Source organism: Pipistrellus hanaki (genome assembly GCF_964339955.1).
Source record: "Pipistrellus hanaki genome assembly, chromosome: X".
Taxonomy (NCBI): Eukaryota; Metazoa; Chordata; class Mammalia; order Chiroptera; family Vespertilionidae; genus Pipistrellus; species Pipistrellus hanaki.
The window spans coordinates 75,886,009-75,905,083 of record NC_140524.1 but is presented as its reverse complement, the minus strand read 5'-3'; the positions used below and the strand labels follow the sequence as shown (position 1 = coordinate 75,905,083).

At 44.2% G+C, this 19,075-nt stretch overlaps 1 protein-coding gene across 1 annotated transcript in view; it reads right to left on the bottom strand.

Annotated features, from left to right (window-relative positions):
* PGK1 (phosphoglycerate kinase 1) overlaps positions 1-18,755 on the bottom strand; it is a 35,267-nt gene extending 16,512 nt beyond the window's left edge. Inside the window, exons 1-4 of the mRNA XM_084869680.1 lie at positions 18,584-18,755; positions 6,760-6,810; positions 1,073-1,228; positions 815-959 (exon numbers count right to left, since the gene is read on the bottom strand). Coding sequence (XP_084725806.1) covers positions 815-959; positions 1,073-1,228; positions 6,760-6,810; positions 18,584-18,648 — 417 coding nt within the window. The 5' untranslated portion in view covers positions 18,649-18,755. The remainder of the gene's footprint in view (positions 1-814; positions 960-1,072; positions 1,229-6,759; positions 6,811-18,583) is intronic.
* Positions 18,756-19,075: the final 320 nt, after the last annotated feature.

Here is a 19,075-nt window from a genome sequence, read left to right as displayed (position 1 = left end):
GTGTAAAAAAGAAAATTATTGCATACCATAGACCAGGTGTGTGACAAATGGACAGTTGGAAACAGCATGTTCACTGAATACTCTGAAACCCAAATGTTGTTCACATATTTTTCAAAGGTTTTCAAAACTCCTTGAACCTCTATTCCTTAATCTAGGTGGTGGTTACACAGGTATTAGTTTACTTTTTTTAAAAAAATATATTTTATTGATTTTTTTTACAGTGAGGAAGAGAGAGGGATAGAGAGTTAGAAACATCGATGAGAGAGAATCATCAATCATCTTCCTCATGCACACCCCCTACTGGGGATGTGCCCACAACCAAGGTGCATGCCCTTGACCCGAATTGAACCTGGGACCTTTCAGTCCGCAGGCTGACGCTCTATCCAATGAGCCAAACTGGTTTCAGCTAGTTTACTTTTTGATAATTCATCAAGCTGTGCATTTGTGCATTTTGTTATGTATGTTACACTTCAATAAAAAGCTATCTATGGAAAAATAAACACAATCTTCCTCTATTCTTCAATCAGTCTCTTACAGACTCTGCCCTCCTCACAGCACTGTCAAAAATCACAGGTCCACCCTAGCAGGCTTGGCTCAGTTAGGTAGAGCATCAATCAGCCTGTGGACTGAAGGGTCCTGGGTTTGATTCTGGTCAAGGGCACATGTTCAGGTTGTGAGCTCAATCCCCAGTAGGGGGCATGCAGGAGGCAGTCGATCAATGATTCTCATCATTAATGCTTCTATCTCTCCCTCTCTCTTCCTCTCTGAAATACATCAAAAAATACCAATAAATTTTTAAAATCACAGGTCCTACCTTGTTCCCAGAAGCATCTTTTCCCTTCCCTTCTTCTTCCACATGAAACCGAAGGTTCTCCAACAGGATGACAGACCCAGCAGCTGGGGCAGCACAAGCTTTCTCCACTTCGGGCCCCACGCAATCCTTCAAGAATAAAACATCCCTGGGGAGAGCATGAGATAGAGAGACTTAAGCAGTCTGAAACTTAAGAACAGTGACAATATGCTCAACACATCTCCTGTCACAATGCCCACCAGCTCCAGAGCTGGCACTTACTTGCCCAGCAGAGATTTGAGTTCTACAGCAACTGGCTCCAAAGAGTACTTGTCAGGCATGGGGACACCATCAGGCCGACCCAGGTGGCTCATAAGAACAACTGACTTGGCTCCATTATCCAAGCAGAATTTTATGCTTGGGATGGCAGCCTTGATTCTGCAACCAGAAAGAGACAGCAGGTAGAACAAGGTTACTCCTAGAAATTAGTGGGAAATATGTCATTCATGGCCTCATGAAACATAAAGCCCTTTTTCTTTTCCAAATTCCTTCAAATGTACTTTCAGCAATTCACTAATGGTCCCCAGATACATGTTCGGGGGAAGAAGTTAATTACAATGCCCACCCTCCAACTAGGATTATACATTCTCATCATGGTTTGCCCCTTATGCAGGAGGCAGAACTCAGCTAGCAGGCCTAAAGCTGCTATCTTTGAAAAACCTGCTTGCAAGGTTGATCCTTGGCTGGTGTCCAGAACTTGGCTTTCAAAGTAATCCCTCAGTCCTTTAACTGACAAAGGCCGTTCACCATTCCTAGACTGTCTACAAAAAAAAAACAAGGCCATTTATGCTGAGTACCTGCTTCCCTCCAGGAATCTGGAATTTCGGAAGTTACTAGGCAAAGGGTACCTAAGTTACCTGCTCCCAATAAAAATATTGAGGGCCAAGTCTTTAACAGCTTTTCTGGGCATAAACAATGCACACAATTACTGCATTTTTCACTGCTGGAGAAAGGAACACACTTGGTATGTCCCCTCACGGGAGGGAGAGGGCATCAGAAACCCATTCATGAATTTCTCCAGACTCTCCCTGTCTTTTCCCAATGCTGTTGACTGCCATGCATCCTTTCAATGTAATGAACTTTACCAGTGAGACTATATACCCTGTCTTATGAGTCCTAGCAAACCACAAAATGTGGATGGTCTGAGGAACACCAAAACACAGCTTTTATATAACTGTGGAAGAAATCTTGAAACCATTAAAGGAAACTTGGGGAGAATTGTGTAGTGACTTTTTTACACCTATTACAGATCCTAGGTCAAATTTCTATTTAAGAAAAAACATGCATTATATGGAATGTGACTTATATACTATACTATATTAGAGTTTAACCAAAAAATTATTAAACTTTAAACATTTCAAATTTTTGTTACAAACCTCATACTAGCTTTTCATTTTTGCCAGTCTTTCAGAAATTAAAATTTATAATTAAGAAAATAATTTGCTTATTCAATAAATACTTATTAAATACTTCTTTTAAACCACGTACTGTTCCACATTCTGACAATACAACAGTAAATAAAAGTCTCTGCTCTCATGAAAGTGAAATTCTAATCATGAGAGATAATCCTATATAAAAAAGAGGTAACATGCAAATTGACCATCATGCCCTCATACACAAGATGGCCGCCCCCATGTAGTCACAAGATGGCCACCCCCAGACCAGCAGGGGAGGGCAGTTGGGACAATCAGGCCAGCAGGGGAGGGCAGTTGGAGGCAATGGGGACAGGAGGGGAGGGCAGCTGGGGGTGACCGGACCTGCAGGGGAGGGCAGTTGGAGGAGACAGGACCTGCAGGGGTGGGCAGTTAGGGGAAACCAGACTGGCAGGGGAGGGCCATTGGGGGCGATCAGGCCGGCAGGGGAGCAGTTAGGAACCAGTGGTCCTGGATTGTGAGAGGGATGTCTGACTGCTGGTTTCAGACCTAAACCGCCAGTTGGACATCCCTCGAGGGTTCCCAGATTAGAGAGGGTGCAGTCTGGGCTCTGGGAACCCTCCCCAGTGCATGAATTTCATGCACCAGGCCTCTAGTCTATATATATATATAAAAAGCGAGCGACCATAATGCCGAAATGAACGTAATGACTGGTCACTATGAAGCCCACTGTGGCCAGCAAACCAGCCCAATCCAAGGGTGGGGCTGGCCGGCCAACCTCCCGCAGCCTCTCCTCCCAGCAGGCACCACTTCTGATCAGCCCCTACCCCCCCACCAGCCACCCCTGATAGGCCTCTCCCACCCAATCGAGGGTAGAGTGGCCAGCCAACACCCACCCTCCACGGCTGCTTCCCCAGCCGGTCCCACTCCCGATTGGCCCCCATTCCCCTATCAGCCAACAGCCCCTCCCTGCCGCTGGCCAGGAACTGATTGGGCCCCGACCCCAGTGGGCTGGCCAGCCAACCTCCAGCCGTCTCCTCCTCCAGGTCTGGCCCTGATCCGCCGATTCATGCACTGGGTCTCTAGTCCTATCTAATAAAAGAGTATTACGCAAATTAACCATCATTGTGGCCATGGAGAGAGCAGGAGGGAGGCTTGAGTTTCCCCGGCAATGGAGGAAGCCAAGCTTTCTACACACCCTGGCTGACCCAGGCCTCCACTTAAGGCTATAAAGTTTCAATGACAGAAGATACATAAATCCAAACAGAAATGGCGGCAGCCCTGAGCAGAGAGCAGGTTAGGGTTGGCCCTGGTGATGGAAGAAGCCAAGCTTTCTACACACCCTGGCCGGCCTAAGCCTCCACTCTAGGCTACAAAGTTTCAATTATAGAAGGTGAATAAACCCTGACAGAAAAGGCTGCCACCATAGAGCAAGCAGAAGGCTTGGCTCCACTCCAGGCTACAAAGTTTCAATTGAAGAAGATAAATATATCCTAGATAACTGGACCTCCACTTGGGTCGCCAGGGGGCCTGGCTGGCATACAAACGACCACAGGCCCCTAGCCCAGGCCGCCCCACACCCCAAGGGAACCCCCACCCTGATCTGGGACACCCTTCAGGGCAAACTGGCCAGTCCCCACCCATGTACCAGGCCTCTATCCTAATAAAAGAGTAATATGCAGATTGATCATCACTCCAACATACAAGATGGCTGCCCCCATGTGATCAAAGATCCTGCCCCCAGGTGGACATAAGATAGCCACCACAAAATGGCCATCAGGGGAGGACAGTTGGGAGGGACCAGGCCTACAAGGGAGGGCAGTTGGGGGCAATCAAGCCTGCAGGGGAGGGCAGTTAGGGGTGACCAGGCCAATAGAGGAGGGAAGTTGGGGACAAACAGACTGGCAGGGGAGCAGTTAGACATCAATCAGGCTGGCATGGGAGTGGTTAGCGGGTGATCAGGCTGGCAGGCAGAAGCGGTTAGGGGCAATCAGAAAGGCAGGCAGGTGAGCAGCTGGGAACCAGCAGTCCTGAACTGTGAGAGGATGTCCACCTGGCAGCTTAGGCCTGTTCTCCCAGGGGTCCAGGAATGTGAGGGGGCGTAAGCCGGGTTGAGGAACCCCCTGCCCCCATGCACGAATTTCATGTACCAGGCCTCCAGTAAAACAATTAACAAAATATATCTATCTCAGGTGGTATTAAGAACTATGGAGAAAATAAAGCAAGGTAAGGGGACAAGATTGAATGGGGAACAGAGGTGGAGGGGATTTTAGGAAGGGTGGCCAGGGACAGTCTCTGATAAGGTGACATTTCAGCACAGCAGTGTAGTAACAAAAACCAAGTTATGTTTCTAAAATAACCTATGCTATTTAGCATATATAAAAAATCATTTATACCAAATAAAGAATAAATCTTTATCAGGTATAAAGTTTGCCTAATGAAAACAAATTAATATTCAGGGCTATACTTTGTCAGCAAGTTCTTATTTCTAAACCCCACTAATTTCCAAACATGAAAAGACCTACTCTGACATGTTTTTCTACTTTTTATTCATAAAATACCTTCATAGGCTGCAATATGTCCAATCTTTTCTGTGTGCTGCAGAAAATAATGTAACTCAAGAAGGGTCAGTGCTGCCTTGTACAAAGACCTTCAACTATGGTACAGCAGAAATGTTCTTGGCAGACAGCCAGGCTCTATTCTGGGGCCAATATCTGAAATAGTTCTGGGTCTAGACATGAACAGTCCAATATGATAGACATCGGACACATGTGCCTCTTAGATGCTAGAAATGTGATTAGCCCACATTGAGATGTACTATAGTGTAAAATACACACCGGATCTCAAAGACTTAATACCAAAAAAGGTAAATGTCCCTTTGATTATTTTGCAGATTACATATTGAAATGATTATTTTAGACTTACTGAACTAAATAAAATATATTATCAAAACTAAGTTCACCCATTTCGTTTTACTTTTCTAATGTGACAATTAGAAAATTTTCAATTATATGTGGCTCATATTATATTTATACTAGAAAAAACTGGTGTAATAATTGAAAAGCACCTTTCAAGCTGAAAACTTTCATTTGAAATTTGAAATATTGGAGGAGGGGGTTAGGAGGTGAAGGAGAGATTGAAAGAAAGAAGAATGAATTTATGGACATGGACAACATTGTGGTAATTACCAGGAGAGGGGGTGGGAGGAGGTAGAAGAAGGTAAAGGAGAGATAAATGGTGATGGAAAGAGATTTGACGTGGGATGGTGAACATACAATACAGTGTACAGATGATGTGTTGTAGAATTGTGCTCCTAAAAACTATATAATTTCGTTAACCAGTGTAACCACAATAAATTCAATAAAAAGAAAAAAATAAACATCTTTAGAGTGGTAAAAAGAAACAAATAAAACTTAAAATAAAAACCTTGGCCCTAGCTGGTTTGGCTCAGTGGACAGTGTCAGGCTGCGGATTAAAAGGTCACCAGGTTTGATTCCGGTCAAGGGAACATGCAGGGTTGTGGGCTTGATCCCCAGTAGGGGGTGTTCAGGAGGCAACCAATTAATGATTCTCTCTCATCATTGATGTTATTAACTCTCTCTCCTTTCCTCTTTGAAATCAATAAAAATATTTTTTTTAAAAAAACCTTATATCACAATCTAGTCAAAAACAAGAGCAGTACTACCACTTAAAATTTCTGCTTCTCGCCGAAACCAGTTTGGCTCAGCGGTAGAGCGTCAGTCTGCAGACTGAAAGGTCCCGGGTTCGATTCCGGTCAAGGGCATGTACATTGGTTGCGGGTACATCCCCGGTAGGGGGTGTGCAAGAGGCAGCTGGTCGATGTTTCTCTCCCATCGACGTTTCTGGCTCTCTATCTCTCTCCCTTTCTCTCTGTAAAAAATCAATAAAATATATTTTTTTAAAAATAAATAATAAATAAATAAATAAATAAAATAAAATTTCTGCTTCTCAATCTACACAGATTGAAAATAGTACTTCTAAAGTCTTTTCCTTTACGTCAAAATTCTCAAAAACTGATTTTATCTAGACCAAAACTGGAATAGAAGTTAATAATACTACATATAACCTTAATAATTATTAGTAATTTTAAAATCCTTCTCTTACACAGTTCAGTTTGCAAGGGAAAACAAGAAACCTTAAACTCTGACATTCAATAAAAATGAATAACCACAAATTCTTCAAATTTTCAAAACTCGGGGGCAGAAAAAAAAACCAATTTAAGATGATTTTTTCAATTTTTGCATTCTCATTAAGAAAGCTGATGAGGTAGCTATTGAAATCTTGCTTGCTGGCATATGTCATCAATTTAGCACAAATAAACTCTCATAAAAATTCTCAAAAAAAAAAAAAACACAACACAAAGAAAGCAGACCAAGGGTAGTTTGGTGAAAATCCATGTTCATTCATATCACTTAAATTATCCTAGTTGTATGATAAGAAAGGAAAACCATTTCATCGTTCATAGCTACACCAACACACATCATAACCTAGCACAATACTTAGCAGGAACCTTACCTCTGATTGTTTGTTATCTGGTTGTTCTTCATAGGAACATTGAAGTCCACTCTAAAAAGGAAACAAAATTTCAGGTTCAGAATCATGATCAATGCATTATTCCCTCAAAAATTAGAAAAATACTTTTAGTGAACCAGTTAAATAAATTAGAAGTTCAAAAATCACCTTAAAATTAAAAAGTGGTATAAGGAGTCAAGATAATGGTTAGCCATGCAGAAGAGGAGGATGGTACTGACTGAGATAGGACACCAGAAGGGTCTTCTGGGGGTTCTGGTAATGTTATATTTCTTGACTGAGATGATTGTACAAATATGCTCATTTTGTGATTCTTCAAGCTTATGATTTGTGTCCTTTATGGTATGTATCTCATACTTTAAAAGAGAAATTTGTAAAAATTAAAAATAAAACTTAACTGAAATAACAGGAACTAGCCCTGAATGCTAGTGTAGCTAAAACCTATTCTATCTAGCAGTCACAAACAGTGGCTGACATTGTCCTGCACTAGCAGATCTGACCTACCTAATACACAGACACAAACCCAAACAGTCAGCCAAAATGGGGAGCCCCCCCCCCAAAAAAAAGCCAAAAATGAAACAAGTGAATTTTCCAGAAAAAGAGTTAAATGAAAGGGAGAAAATAAATTTATCAGATACAGGGTTCAGAATAATGATCGCAAAGATTCTCAACATGAGAAAAGATATACTAACTATGAAAAATGATATAGCACTAATAAAGAACACAGCGGAAGGACTACCGAGCAGATTAGGACAAGACAATGGTTAGATTAGTGAATTAGACGACAGGGTAGAAAAAATTACTCAATCAGAAAACCAAACAGAAAATTTTTTTTAAAAAAACAGGACAACTTAAGGGAAAGGGACACATGAAAAGTAGCAGCATTCATATAATAGGTATGCCAGAAGGCAAAGAAAGTGAGCATGGGATAGAAAATGTGCTTGAAGAAATAATGGCAGAAAACTTACCTAACTTGGTGAAGGAAAAAGTCACACAAGTTCAGGAGGCACAGAGAAAGAACCGAAACAGGCCTATGCCCAGACACATCATAATTAAAATGCAAAAAATTAAAGACAAAGAGAGAATCTGATAGGTAGCAAGAGAAAAGCAATTTGTTACCTACAAAGAAGCTCCAATAAGGCTGACACCTGATTTCTCATCAGAAACTCTACAGACCAGAAGGAATTGGCATGAAGTATTCAAAGTAATGAAAAGCAAGTACCGGTTTCGCTCAGTGGATAGAGCATCGGCCTGCAGACTGAAAGGTCCCGGGTTCGATTCCGGTCAAGGGCATGTACCTTGGTTGTGGGTGCATCCCCAGTAGGGGGTGGGCAAGAGGCAGCTGGTCGATGATTCTCTCTCATCGATGTTTCTAACTCTCTATCCCTCTCTCTTCCTCTCTGTAAAAAATCAATAAAATATATTTAAAAACAAACAAACAACAACAAAAAAGTCTTCTATTTGGAAGAATCTAAAAAAATGTTCTTAATAAAAAATAAAATAAAATAAAAAGAAAAGCAAGAACCGGATACCAGAATTACTATGTCTAGCAAGATTACCATTCAAAATAAATGGTGAAATAAAGAGCTTCCCAAACCAGTAAATGGTAAAGGAGTTTATCACCACCAAAACAGCACTACAAGAAATGGTAAAGGGACTGTTGTAATGAGAATATTGAAAGAGAAAAACATAGGCATATATAATTAAAATGGCAATAAATAATACCCATCAATAACCTTAAATAAAAATGCATTAAATACTCCAAACAAAATACATAGGGTATCTGAACAAATAAAAAAAAAAGCATGACCCAATTATATGCTGCTTACAGTAGGCCCACCTCAGAACAAAAGACTCACACAGGGTGATTGAAGAAATGGGAAAAAATTATTCCATGTAAATAGAAATAAAAAAAGCTGCGGTAGCAAAACTCTTATCTGACTAAATAGACTTCAAAATAAAGGCTATCACAAGAAAAAATAAAGGTCACTACATAATACTAAAGGAATCAATTCAGTAAGAGCATATAACCCTGGTAAACACATATACACCCAATACAGGAGCACCTAAATATATATTATATATATTTTTAAAAACTGCTAGAGGACTTTAAGGGAGAAAAACAACAGCAAGACTTTCATATTAGGGGACTTTAACACCCCACTGACTTCAATGGATAAGACAAAAAATTGACAAGGAAACAGAGACTCTAAAAGACACACTGGGTCAGATGGGTTTAACTGACATTTATAGAACAATTCACCCCAAAGCTGCAGAATATACATTCTCCTCAAGTGCACATGAATCATTCTAAAAGACAGAAAACATGTTAGGACACAAAATAAAGTCTCTACAAGTTCAAAAATCTGTAAGCACTAATATGCAAATGGTCATCACACCCTCACACTGCTATGTCATAACGGCTCAGACACTCAACACTGGGGAGAGAATGCGGATCAGCCAGGCACAAATGAGCTTGTGAGAGAGGAATGGGGACCAGCCAGGCTGAAGCCCAGGAAAAGGACAAGCCTCACAGCCTGTGGTACCAGGCGCCAGTGGCTGGAGCTACAGCTCAGAAGAGGGACAAGCTACCTGCCCCAAAGGCCCAGGTTCCTACAGCCACAGTCCAGGCAAAACCGCCCACCCATGGTCCCCTGTGGCTGCGGACAGCCCGGGCAAAGCCAGCCCAGGTCCTAGGTGCCTGTGGCTGGCCAGGATGGAAGCCTGGATCCCAGGTGCGGGGTGAGGCAGAGGCCTTTAGGAGCAATCAGGCCAGCAGGGGGAGCAGGTAAGGGCAATCAGGCCAGTTGGGGAGCAGTTAGGGGCAATCAGGCAGACAGGCAGAGGTGGTTAGGGGCGATCAGGCAGCAGGCAGGCGAGCGGTTGGAAGCCAGTGGTCCTGGATTGCAAGAGGCAGTCAGACATTCCCCGAGGGGTCCTGGATTGGAGAGAGTGTAAGCCGGGCTGAGGTACCCCTACCCCCGTGCATGAATTTAGTGCACCAGACCTCTAGTCTAAATCCTCCTACCTAATAAAAGAGTAATATGCAAATTAACCATCACTTCACCACACCCACAAGACACACCCACCAACCAATCAGAGCGAGTATGCAAATTAACCCAACCAAGATGGCTATAGCCACAGAGAGCAGAAGGGAGGCTTGGGTTTCCCAGGCAATAGAAGCCAAGCTTTCCACCTGCCCTAGCCGGCCTAAGCCTCTACTCAAGGCTACAAAGTTTCAATTATAGAAGGTAAATAAGTCCAAATAGAAATGGCGGCAGCCATGGAACAAGCAGAAGACTTGGCTCCGCTCCAGCATACAAAGTTTCAAATGTAGAAGGTAAATAAATTCCAGATACCAGGGCCTCTGCTTGGGTTGCCGGGGGACGTGGCCAGCCTGCAAACCATCACAGGCCCCTTATCCAGGCTGCCCCATGCCCCAAGGGAACCCCCACCCTGATCCGGGACACCCTTCAGGACAAACCAGCTGGCCCCCATCCGTGCACCAGGCCTCTATCCTATCTAATAAAAGAGTAATACGTAGATTGACCATAACCCAATACACAATATGGCTGCCCCCATGTAGTCAAAGATCCTAAGGACACAAGATGGCCACCACAAGATGGCCAGCAGGGTAGAGCAGTTGGGAGGCACCAGGCCTGCAAGGGAGGGCAGTTGAGAGGGACCAGGCCTGCAAGGGAGGGCAGTTAGAGGCGATCAACCCTGCAGGGGAGGGCAGTTAGGGGTGACCAGGCAGGCAGAAGAGGAAAGTTTGGGGCAAACAGGCTGGCAGGGGAGAAGTTATACATCAATCAGGCTGGCATGGGAGTAGTTAAGGGTGGCAGGCAGAAGCAGTTAGGGGCAATCAGGAAGGCAGGCAGGCGAGCAGTTGGGAGCCAGCAGTTCTGGATGTGAGAGGGACCCCTTGCTATACTCATCACCTTTTCCATGTATAGTTATCTCCTCCACTGAAGTCTTGAACCCCTTTCAAAATCATCCATGAGGGCTGGAATTTATTTCTTCCAAACTCCTATTAATGTTGATTTTTTTTTTATGTCATACTGTGAATCCTAAATGTTCTTAATGGCATTTATGATAGCAAATCCTTTCCAGATTTTCAATTGACTTTGCCCAGATCCATCAGAGTGAATCACTATCTATGGCAGCTATAGCCTTACAAAATATCCTATATAATAAAAGGCTAATATGCAAATCGACTGAATTGTGGACCAACTGGTTGCTATGAGGCACACTAACCTCCAGGGGGCAGACGATCAATGCAGGTGCTGCCCGCTGGTGTTCAGTGCACTCTCACAGGGGGAGCACTGCTCAGCCAGAAGCGGGGCTCACGGCTGGCAAGCATAGTGGCGATGGTCGGAGCCCTCCCACCTCCATGTCAGCACTAAAGATGTCTGACTCATGGCTTAGGCCCACCTCCATGGGGCCTGGCCAGTGATCAGGGCCAATCAGGGCCTTCTGGCTGCCAGTCAAGGCCTTCTTTCATTCTGTGCCACCCCCTAGTGGTCAGCGCACATCATAGTGAGCGACCAGTCTCCCAGTCGAACTCCCATGGGAACAATTTGCATATTAGACTTTATATATACTAGTGGCAAGAAGGAAAAATTCATGCATGGGGGTAGGGGAGGTTCCCTCAACCCGACCTGTACCCTCTCCAATCCGGGACCCCTCGAGTGATGTCTGACTGTCTCTCCCAATCCAGGACCTCTGGCTCCTAACTGCTCACCTGCCTGATCGCCTATAACCCCTCTGTCTGCCTGCCTGATCATCCCTAACCACCTCTGTCTGCCTGTCTGATCGCCCCTAACTGCTCCCCAACCGGCCTTATCACCCCTAACCGCCTCTGCCTTGCCACATATCCAGGACCCAGGATTCCCTCCTCCAGCCGGTACCACAGGCACAAGGTACCCGGGCTTCCCTCCCTCTGGCTGGCCGCAGGCACCCAGGACCGGTCACAGCCACAGGGGACCATGGGCGGTGGCTTCGCCACAGGCATGGGCTCCCGGGACTGCAGGGCAGGTGACTTGTCCCTCTCCTGGGCCATAGACGCAGCCGCTGGCACCCGGAACCACAGGGACTGTGGAGCGTGTGGATTGTCCTTCTCCGGGGCCACAGCCTGGCTGGTCCCCATTCTTCTCTCATGAGCTCATTAGTGCCTGGTTGGTCCCCATTCCTCTCTCCCAGTGTTGAGTGTCTAAGCCATTTTGCCATGAGGGCATGATGACCATATTAGCTCTTATTATATAGTACTCTATTATATAGGATATTTTTTAAAAGAACTATTCCTTTCCATTTACAACTTGGCTAACTGTTAGCACAAGAAAGTTCGCTTTTGGCCTATCTCAGCTTTTGACATGCCTTCCCCACTAAGCTTAATTATTTCTAGCTTTTCATTTAAAGTGAGATGTGCTGCTCTCCCTTTCACTTGAATACTTAGAGGTCACTGTACTGTTATAGTTATTAACTGGACTAATTTTAATTTTGTTATGTCTCAAGGAACAGGGAAGTCCAAGGAGAGAGAGGGAGAGAGCAGTCAGAACAAACACAATACTTATTAAGTTTGCTGCCATAATATGGGGAACTCATGGCACCCCAAAACAATTACAGTAGTAACATCAAAGACCATTAATCACAGATCATCATAACAAATATAATAAAAATTTTGAATTACAAGAATTACCAAAATGTGACAGACACACAAAGTGAGCAAATATTGCTCGAACACGGCACCTGTATTATTTGAACACTTGCTCAATGAAGAATTGCACAAACCTTCAATTTGTACCAAAAACACAATATCTGTAAAGTGCAATAAGACAAAATGCAATAAAACAAGGCATGTCTGTAATCTACCTCACTGAAGACCAGCCTTTCCAAAGGTGAGTGTAGATAGTAATTCTATTACTCAAACATTTTAATTACCTAAAGAAAGTCCAAAAAATAAAGGTAGTACATATGCCTTTAAAGAAATAAACACACTCTCCTTAGTTTCAGGCTACTTGATTCTGATTCAAAAGCATCTTCTTTAAATATCCTGAACAAGGTTATAAAGTGCATTCCAAAAAGGACAGAGTATTCCATTACCATGGGTCATTTTCTCCCTCTATGGCCTCCCAGAAGACCCATGGTCAAAAGGGCTGAGGGCAAAGGCAGAGCACAAGCCATCCCTTATGGTGCTACTCCCTGCCCTCAAGCCCTTACAAGTAGGAAATTCTTTGCACAGAAACACTCAAGAATCTGTCTCATCTACCCAAGTTTACACAGCTTACTGATGAGAATTGGACTTGTACTTTCTTCTCATTGCCTGTGGATTATCTCTGCTATCATCTCCTCGACTCTCAACAATAGCTCTCCTTTATTTTTCTTTTTTTTTCAACTTCCAGCATCATTTTTTCCCCTAGAATTTGGATACAATTAACTGCAATTTAATTCAATACTATTTAAGCCTTACTTTAGGTTCTTAAACTACCTCAGCATTTGTAAATGTGAATTCACATTCCAATAAAACTGGGAAACTAAAATTTGATATACCAACAAATTTGATCGATATGGATGTAACTACAAAATCTTTCCTTTATTTTTCTTTATTGATTTTTTGAGATAGGAAGGGAGAAGGATAGAGAAATAGAAACATTGATGAGAGAAACATCATCAATCAGATACCTGCTGCACACTCCCTATTGGGACTCGAGCCCATAATCTGGGAATGTGCCCCAACTGAGAATCGAACCCGGTGACCTCTTGGTTCCTAGGTCAACACTCAACCTCTAAGCCACACTGGCCAACCGGGCAACAGCTCTCCTTTTAGCTCCTTCTCTCGGTGGACTCCACCAAAGAAACTGCTCTTGCTACACATTCCACTTCTCCCATTCCATGTAAAATCTGCAGTCCTTTCATTTCCACTTACCTGAAACACTCAGGCATGAAATCAGATTTCACTACATATCTATCAGAATGGCTGAAATAAAAGATAATGACAAAACCAAATGTTGATCGGGATGCAGAGACTCACCATATACACTGTTGGTGGGAATGTAAAATGGTGTGGTTGCTTTGGAAAACAGTATGGAAATTCCTCAAAGGTTAAGCATATGGCCTAGCAATTCCATTCCCAGGTGTTTACACAACAGAAATGACAACATATGTCCATACAAAGACTTGTGTATGAATGAATGTTCAATGTTCACACAACAGCTTTATTTGAAGTAGCCCAAAACTGGAAATAACCGAGATATTATTTAATGGGCTAAAAAAATGGTAGAACATCCATACCATAGAATACTCCTCGGTAATACAAGGATTGAACTATTGATAGATGCAACAACGTGGAGAAATCTAGCCCGCCGGAACCGGTTTGGCTCAATGGATAGAGCGTCGGCCTGCGGGACTGAAAGATCCTCGATTTGATTCCGGTCAAGGGCATGTACCTTGGTTGTGGGCACATCCCTGGTGGGGGTGTGCAGGAGGCAGCTGGTCAATGTTTCTCTCTCATTGATGTTTCTAACTCTCTATCCCTCTACCTTCCTCTCTGTAAAAAATCAATAAAATATTTTTTTTAAAAGCCAGCCCATCAGCAGATGAGTGGATTATAAAACTGTGATACATCTACACAATGGAATACTATGTAAAAAGGAACTCCTACCATTTGCAGCAGCATGGATGGACCTGGAGAGCATTATGCTAAGCAAAATAAGTCTATCAGAGAAAGATAAATATCACATGATCTCACTCATTTATGGAATATAATGAACAACATAAACTGATGAACAAAAACAGATCCAGAGACAGAGAAGCTTCGATCAGATCATCAAACCCTAGAGGGAAGGTAGGGGAGGGTGGGGGTAAGGGAGAAAGATCAACCAAAGGACTTGTATGCATGCATATAGGCCTAACCACCTGGCACAGACAACAGGGGGGGGGGGGGTGAGGGAATGAGTGAGGTGAGAGTAAAGGGGTGGATAAGGGCACATATATACCTTAATCAATACAGAAATTTTTTTTTAAAGCCAATGCCAGCCCTAGCTGGTTATGCTCAGTGCACAGTGTCGGCCTGCAGACTGATTCTGGTCAAGGGCACATGCCCGGGTTGCGGGTTTGATCCCCAGTGGGGGGCGTGCAGGAGGCAGCCGATCAATGATTCTCTCTCATCATTGATGTTTCTTTCTCTCCCTTCCTCTCTGAAATCAATAAAAATATATTTTTTAAAAGCCAATGCCAAAAGGTAACATACTATGTGATTCTACTTTTGTAACATTTTTGAACTGACAAAACTTTAGAAAGAGAGGACAGATTAGTAGTTACCAGAGATTAGAAATGAGGGAAATCTTAGTGGTAATAAAACAAAATTAGCTTTGTATCCTGACTGTAGTGGGAGTTACACAAATCTACACATGTGATAAAATAGCATAGAACTATATGTTTTATTCTAAAGTCAAATTTCTACTTTTAATATTGTACTATAATTATGTTAAGATGTATCCAATAGGGAAAATTGGGTGAACACAGGACCTCTCTACTATCTTTGCAACCTCCTAAAAATCTATAATTATTTCAAAAAAATGTTAAAAATATTGTTAGTAGGAATATCAAGACAATCAATCATCTGAAATCTCAGGAGTCCACACCCAGTTCCAATAAAAACTCTCAAAGGAACCATGTCCACCCTTGATTCATTGCCCCTGACTGAAAAAGTGGGATATCATGGCTGTCTTAGAGGTTTTTTCTCTGCTCTCAGTTTTTCCTCTCCGCTTCTTTTTCCACTACATCAAGGCTCGCTTAACAAGTTACAACAGGTTAAAGAGAATCAATGAGGTTTGAAAAAGGGGGGGGGGGGGCAGACAAGCAAAAAGGAAGTGTTTCAGTCGGCAACAGTATGACTGACATCCTATGAGAGGAAGAAAATGACGTTGCAAAAATTTGCAGGAAGCTTATACAAAGGTAAAGTCAATTGGTGTCCTCAAAAACTGAAGTGGAATCTGGTAATTATTCAGTTTTCTGGCTATCTAAAGTTCCCTGGACAAAAAAAAAAAAAATTCCCTTGGTGATCAAAGCCGGGGCCAGAAGTCTCAACAATCAGAGTTCTTTTTTGTGGAACCAAGAGAGGAGGTTCAGTGAAGCAGCCATTACTCAGGAGGCCCATTTCCAAAACTCTGCCAGCAAAGACCACATAAGGACATTGAAACAAAAAGAAATTTGAAAAGCATGGCCGCCTACGCTCTTCCAAAGAGTAGGGCTACAGTGGGACTCTCTGTTCAATAGAGATGTGTTAATAATCAGGGAACAAAGTAACTTACTTCCTCTCCTCAGGCCACATAAGTAGAATGTATCCAGATTACATACAAGGGGGGAAATTATAGATTGCAACTGTCAGCAAACAAAGTCTACTTTAACCTGTCTCTGTTCATTATGTCCCAGGATTCAGAGAATCTGCTCAGTAGCTAAAGAGACCCAATTCTAGTTCTGGCTCTGCTACTAACTTGCTAGTTCAGTGACCTTGGACGGGTCATTTTCCATCAGCAAAACAAGACTAGCCAATCGTTTCAAGACTCAGGGTCAATCTGAATGAAACTTTGAGCCCTTGGGCAAAAAGGCATTTCGTATTAGATCCAGAGTGAGAGAAGATAAGCCCTTTCTCTAGTTCCACTCCAGCCCTCCCAGTTAATTCCTCAAGCCAATTTCCCAGGGGAGAGAGGAGATAAAACCCAAAATGGAAATTGTAGAAAAGGGACCTGTATGATGCCCTATTTCTTGTTTTTCAGCTGGTACATGCATCTGGAAAGGTCAGGCTCCAGCATAGATGAGATAGATAGGATGAATTAATTAAATCTCAGATCTAGTTGCCAACGTCCACCTGTCCTGTTTTTCAGAGGATCCACCCCCTTTCCTTAACATCATCTAAGGGTTAGAAAGGGCCCTTGCCTAATACCAAGGTGACTGTAAGTAATTCCTACTTTTTCCAGATTGAAAAGGCCAAGGTTATTTGGGAAAATGTGGATACCAGGTGTTTTTAATGGCCATAAGCTATTGAGTTCTTCTATTTCCATAGCAAGGCACAAAGGCCACTTGCAAACTAACAGTAAGCCATAGTGAAATTAGAGGAAAAGGAGAGCTACATGAATTTGGGGGTGCCCATAAAGTTCTCTAATTCATAGTGCCTTCATATGTTCAAGCTTAGGGTAAAGGAAGAGTCCCCTCCTATCCTACGTGTCTGCTAATATCCAAAAGATGCCCTCACTTGAACCAACTCAAATTGAGAAGGCTTGAATCACACCATTCACATGCCTGCCATCAATCATTTCCCAAAAAGGACAAGCCTGCAAAACGCCATCAAAGCAAGTCTGTATGGCCCCCAAAAGCACCACCCTTTCATCCTCTCAAGATATGTAACAGGCCGAAACCGGTTTGGCTCAGTGGATAGAGCATCGGCCTGCGGATTGAGAGGTCCCGGGTTCGATTCCGGTCAAGGGCATGTACCTTGGTTGCTGGCACATCCCCAGAGGGGGTGTGCAAGAGGCAGCTGATCGATGATTCTCTCATCGATGTTTCTAACTCTTTATCCCTCTCTCTTCCTCTCTGTAAAAAATCAATAAAATATATATTTTTTAAAAGATATGTAACCGATGCCTGGCGGGTGTGGGTCAGTGGTTGAGCATTGACCTATGAACCAGGAGGTCAAGGTTGGATTCCCAGTCAGGGCACAAGCCCTTGTTGCAGGCTCCATCCCCAGTAGAGAGTGTGCAGGAGGCAGCCGATCAATGATTCTCAACAATGATGTTTCTCCTTTCCTCTCTGAAATCAATAAAAAATATATTTTTAAAAAAGATATGTAACAGTCAAATGTATTAGTTATATACCCAACTGTCCTCAGGCACTTTGCCCCCGGCACACACAAATGTACCACAAGTTACAAAAAGAAAGTACAAGCTCCATACACCATCCTAGTAACTGGGGCAAATAAGTGAGGAGCCATATTGGTGACCAGGGGTCCACATGTGCAGAGTAAGAGACCCCCCAAGTATATGGGGAGCCTTCCCCATTTCTAATATCCTGCTTCTCTAGCGACCTGTGAGGTTGAGGTTGGAGAACAGCAAGAAAGAGTAGCCACACCCTGCTCTACCATTACCCAGCATGTGTCACAATCCTGATGCAAACCCCAACGCCCCGAGTCCAAAGACCAGGTTGGGCGGCAGAGGTCTGTTACATAAGCTCTTCAGGGCTGCCATCCGTGAGCCCCACCCGACTTCACCCCCCCCCCCCCATGCTTTAGGGGGTTCTACTCCTGAACATCTATACCAACAACCTCTGGGAAAGATTTCTTTTTTTGCAAGGACCTTTGAAATGTAGTCCCTTTCTCTTTGCGTGGGAGGGTCTAAGGGCGGGGAAGGAAAATCAGACAAATGACCTTTCAAGGTCCCTGCCTTGGGGCCTAGAGATTTGCAGGATTTGCCTTAAGTCCCACCTCGCCAACATGGAACTGGAGGAGACGGAACTGCATGGTAGGCATGGGAAAGAGGGCAAAATGGTTCTCGGCAATCTGAGCTGTTCCTCGGTAGATCCACCCCAAAAAGGCACCTACGGCTCGTTCACTGGGCTGGGAGAAACGAGGTTAGAAACCGTCACACTCGGAAAAGCCTCAGCCACAATGATCGGCAGCATCGCCTAGTATGGTTAGGGCCCACAGGGCAGAGCCCAGGACTAAAAGCGACTTAGGGCAGGCGGGAAAGCAAGTGGGCGCCCGCCGGAGAGGCTGCGGCAGAGCCCGGAGGAAGCGCGGGCGGATGTGCAGAATTACCTCATCACCACCCGCTTGCCCTTCACGTCCAGCTTGTCCAGAGTGAGCTTGTTAGAGAGAGACATCTTGGCGATGCAGCAGCGCACGGAGCCCGCAGATCAGCCAGCGACGGAGACAGCAGCAAATGTCCGACTCAGACCGCGTGCAGACCTCCAAGCAGCGCGCGGGCCCCGCCCCCGGCCCGCCCCGCTCCCGGCCCCGCCCCCTCCCGGCCGCCGGCCCGCCCCGCGCGGCCAACAGCAGCCCCTATTGGACGCCGCCAAAGGCATCTGCGCGCTTCGGTTGCTCCGAATCGCTGTCAGTCTGGAGGGCGCTGGTGGGACGTGCGGCTCACACTCGTCACGTACCACACGCAGCGACCCACTGGGAACTTTCCTAAGGGTGGGAGCGGGAGCGGGAGGCGCCCGCTGGTGGAGGGAAGGCGGCGCATGGCCTCGCAAAGCAATGTGAACAGAGGCCCAAGGTCGCCGCTAGCTAGACTCTCCGCCGCCT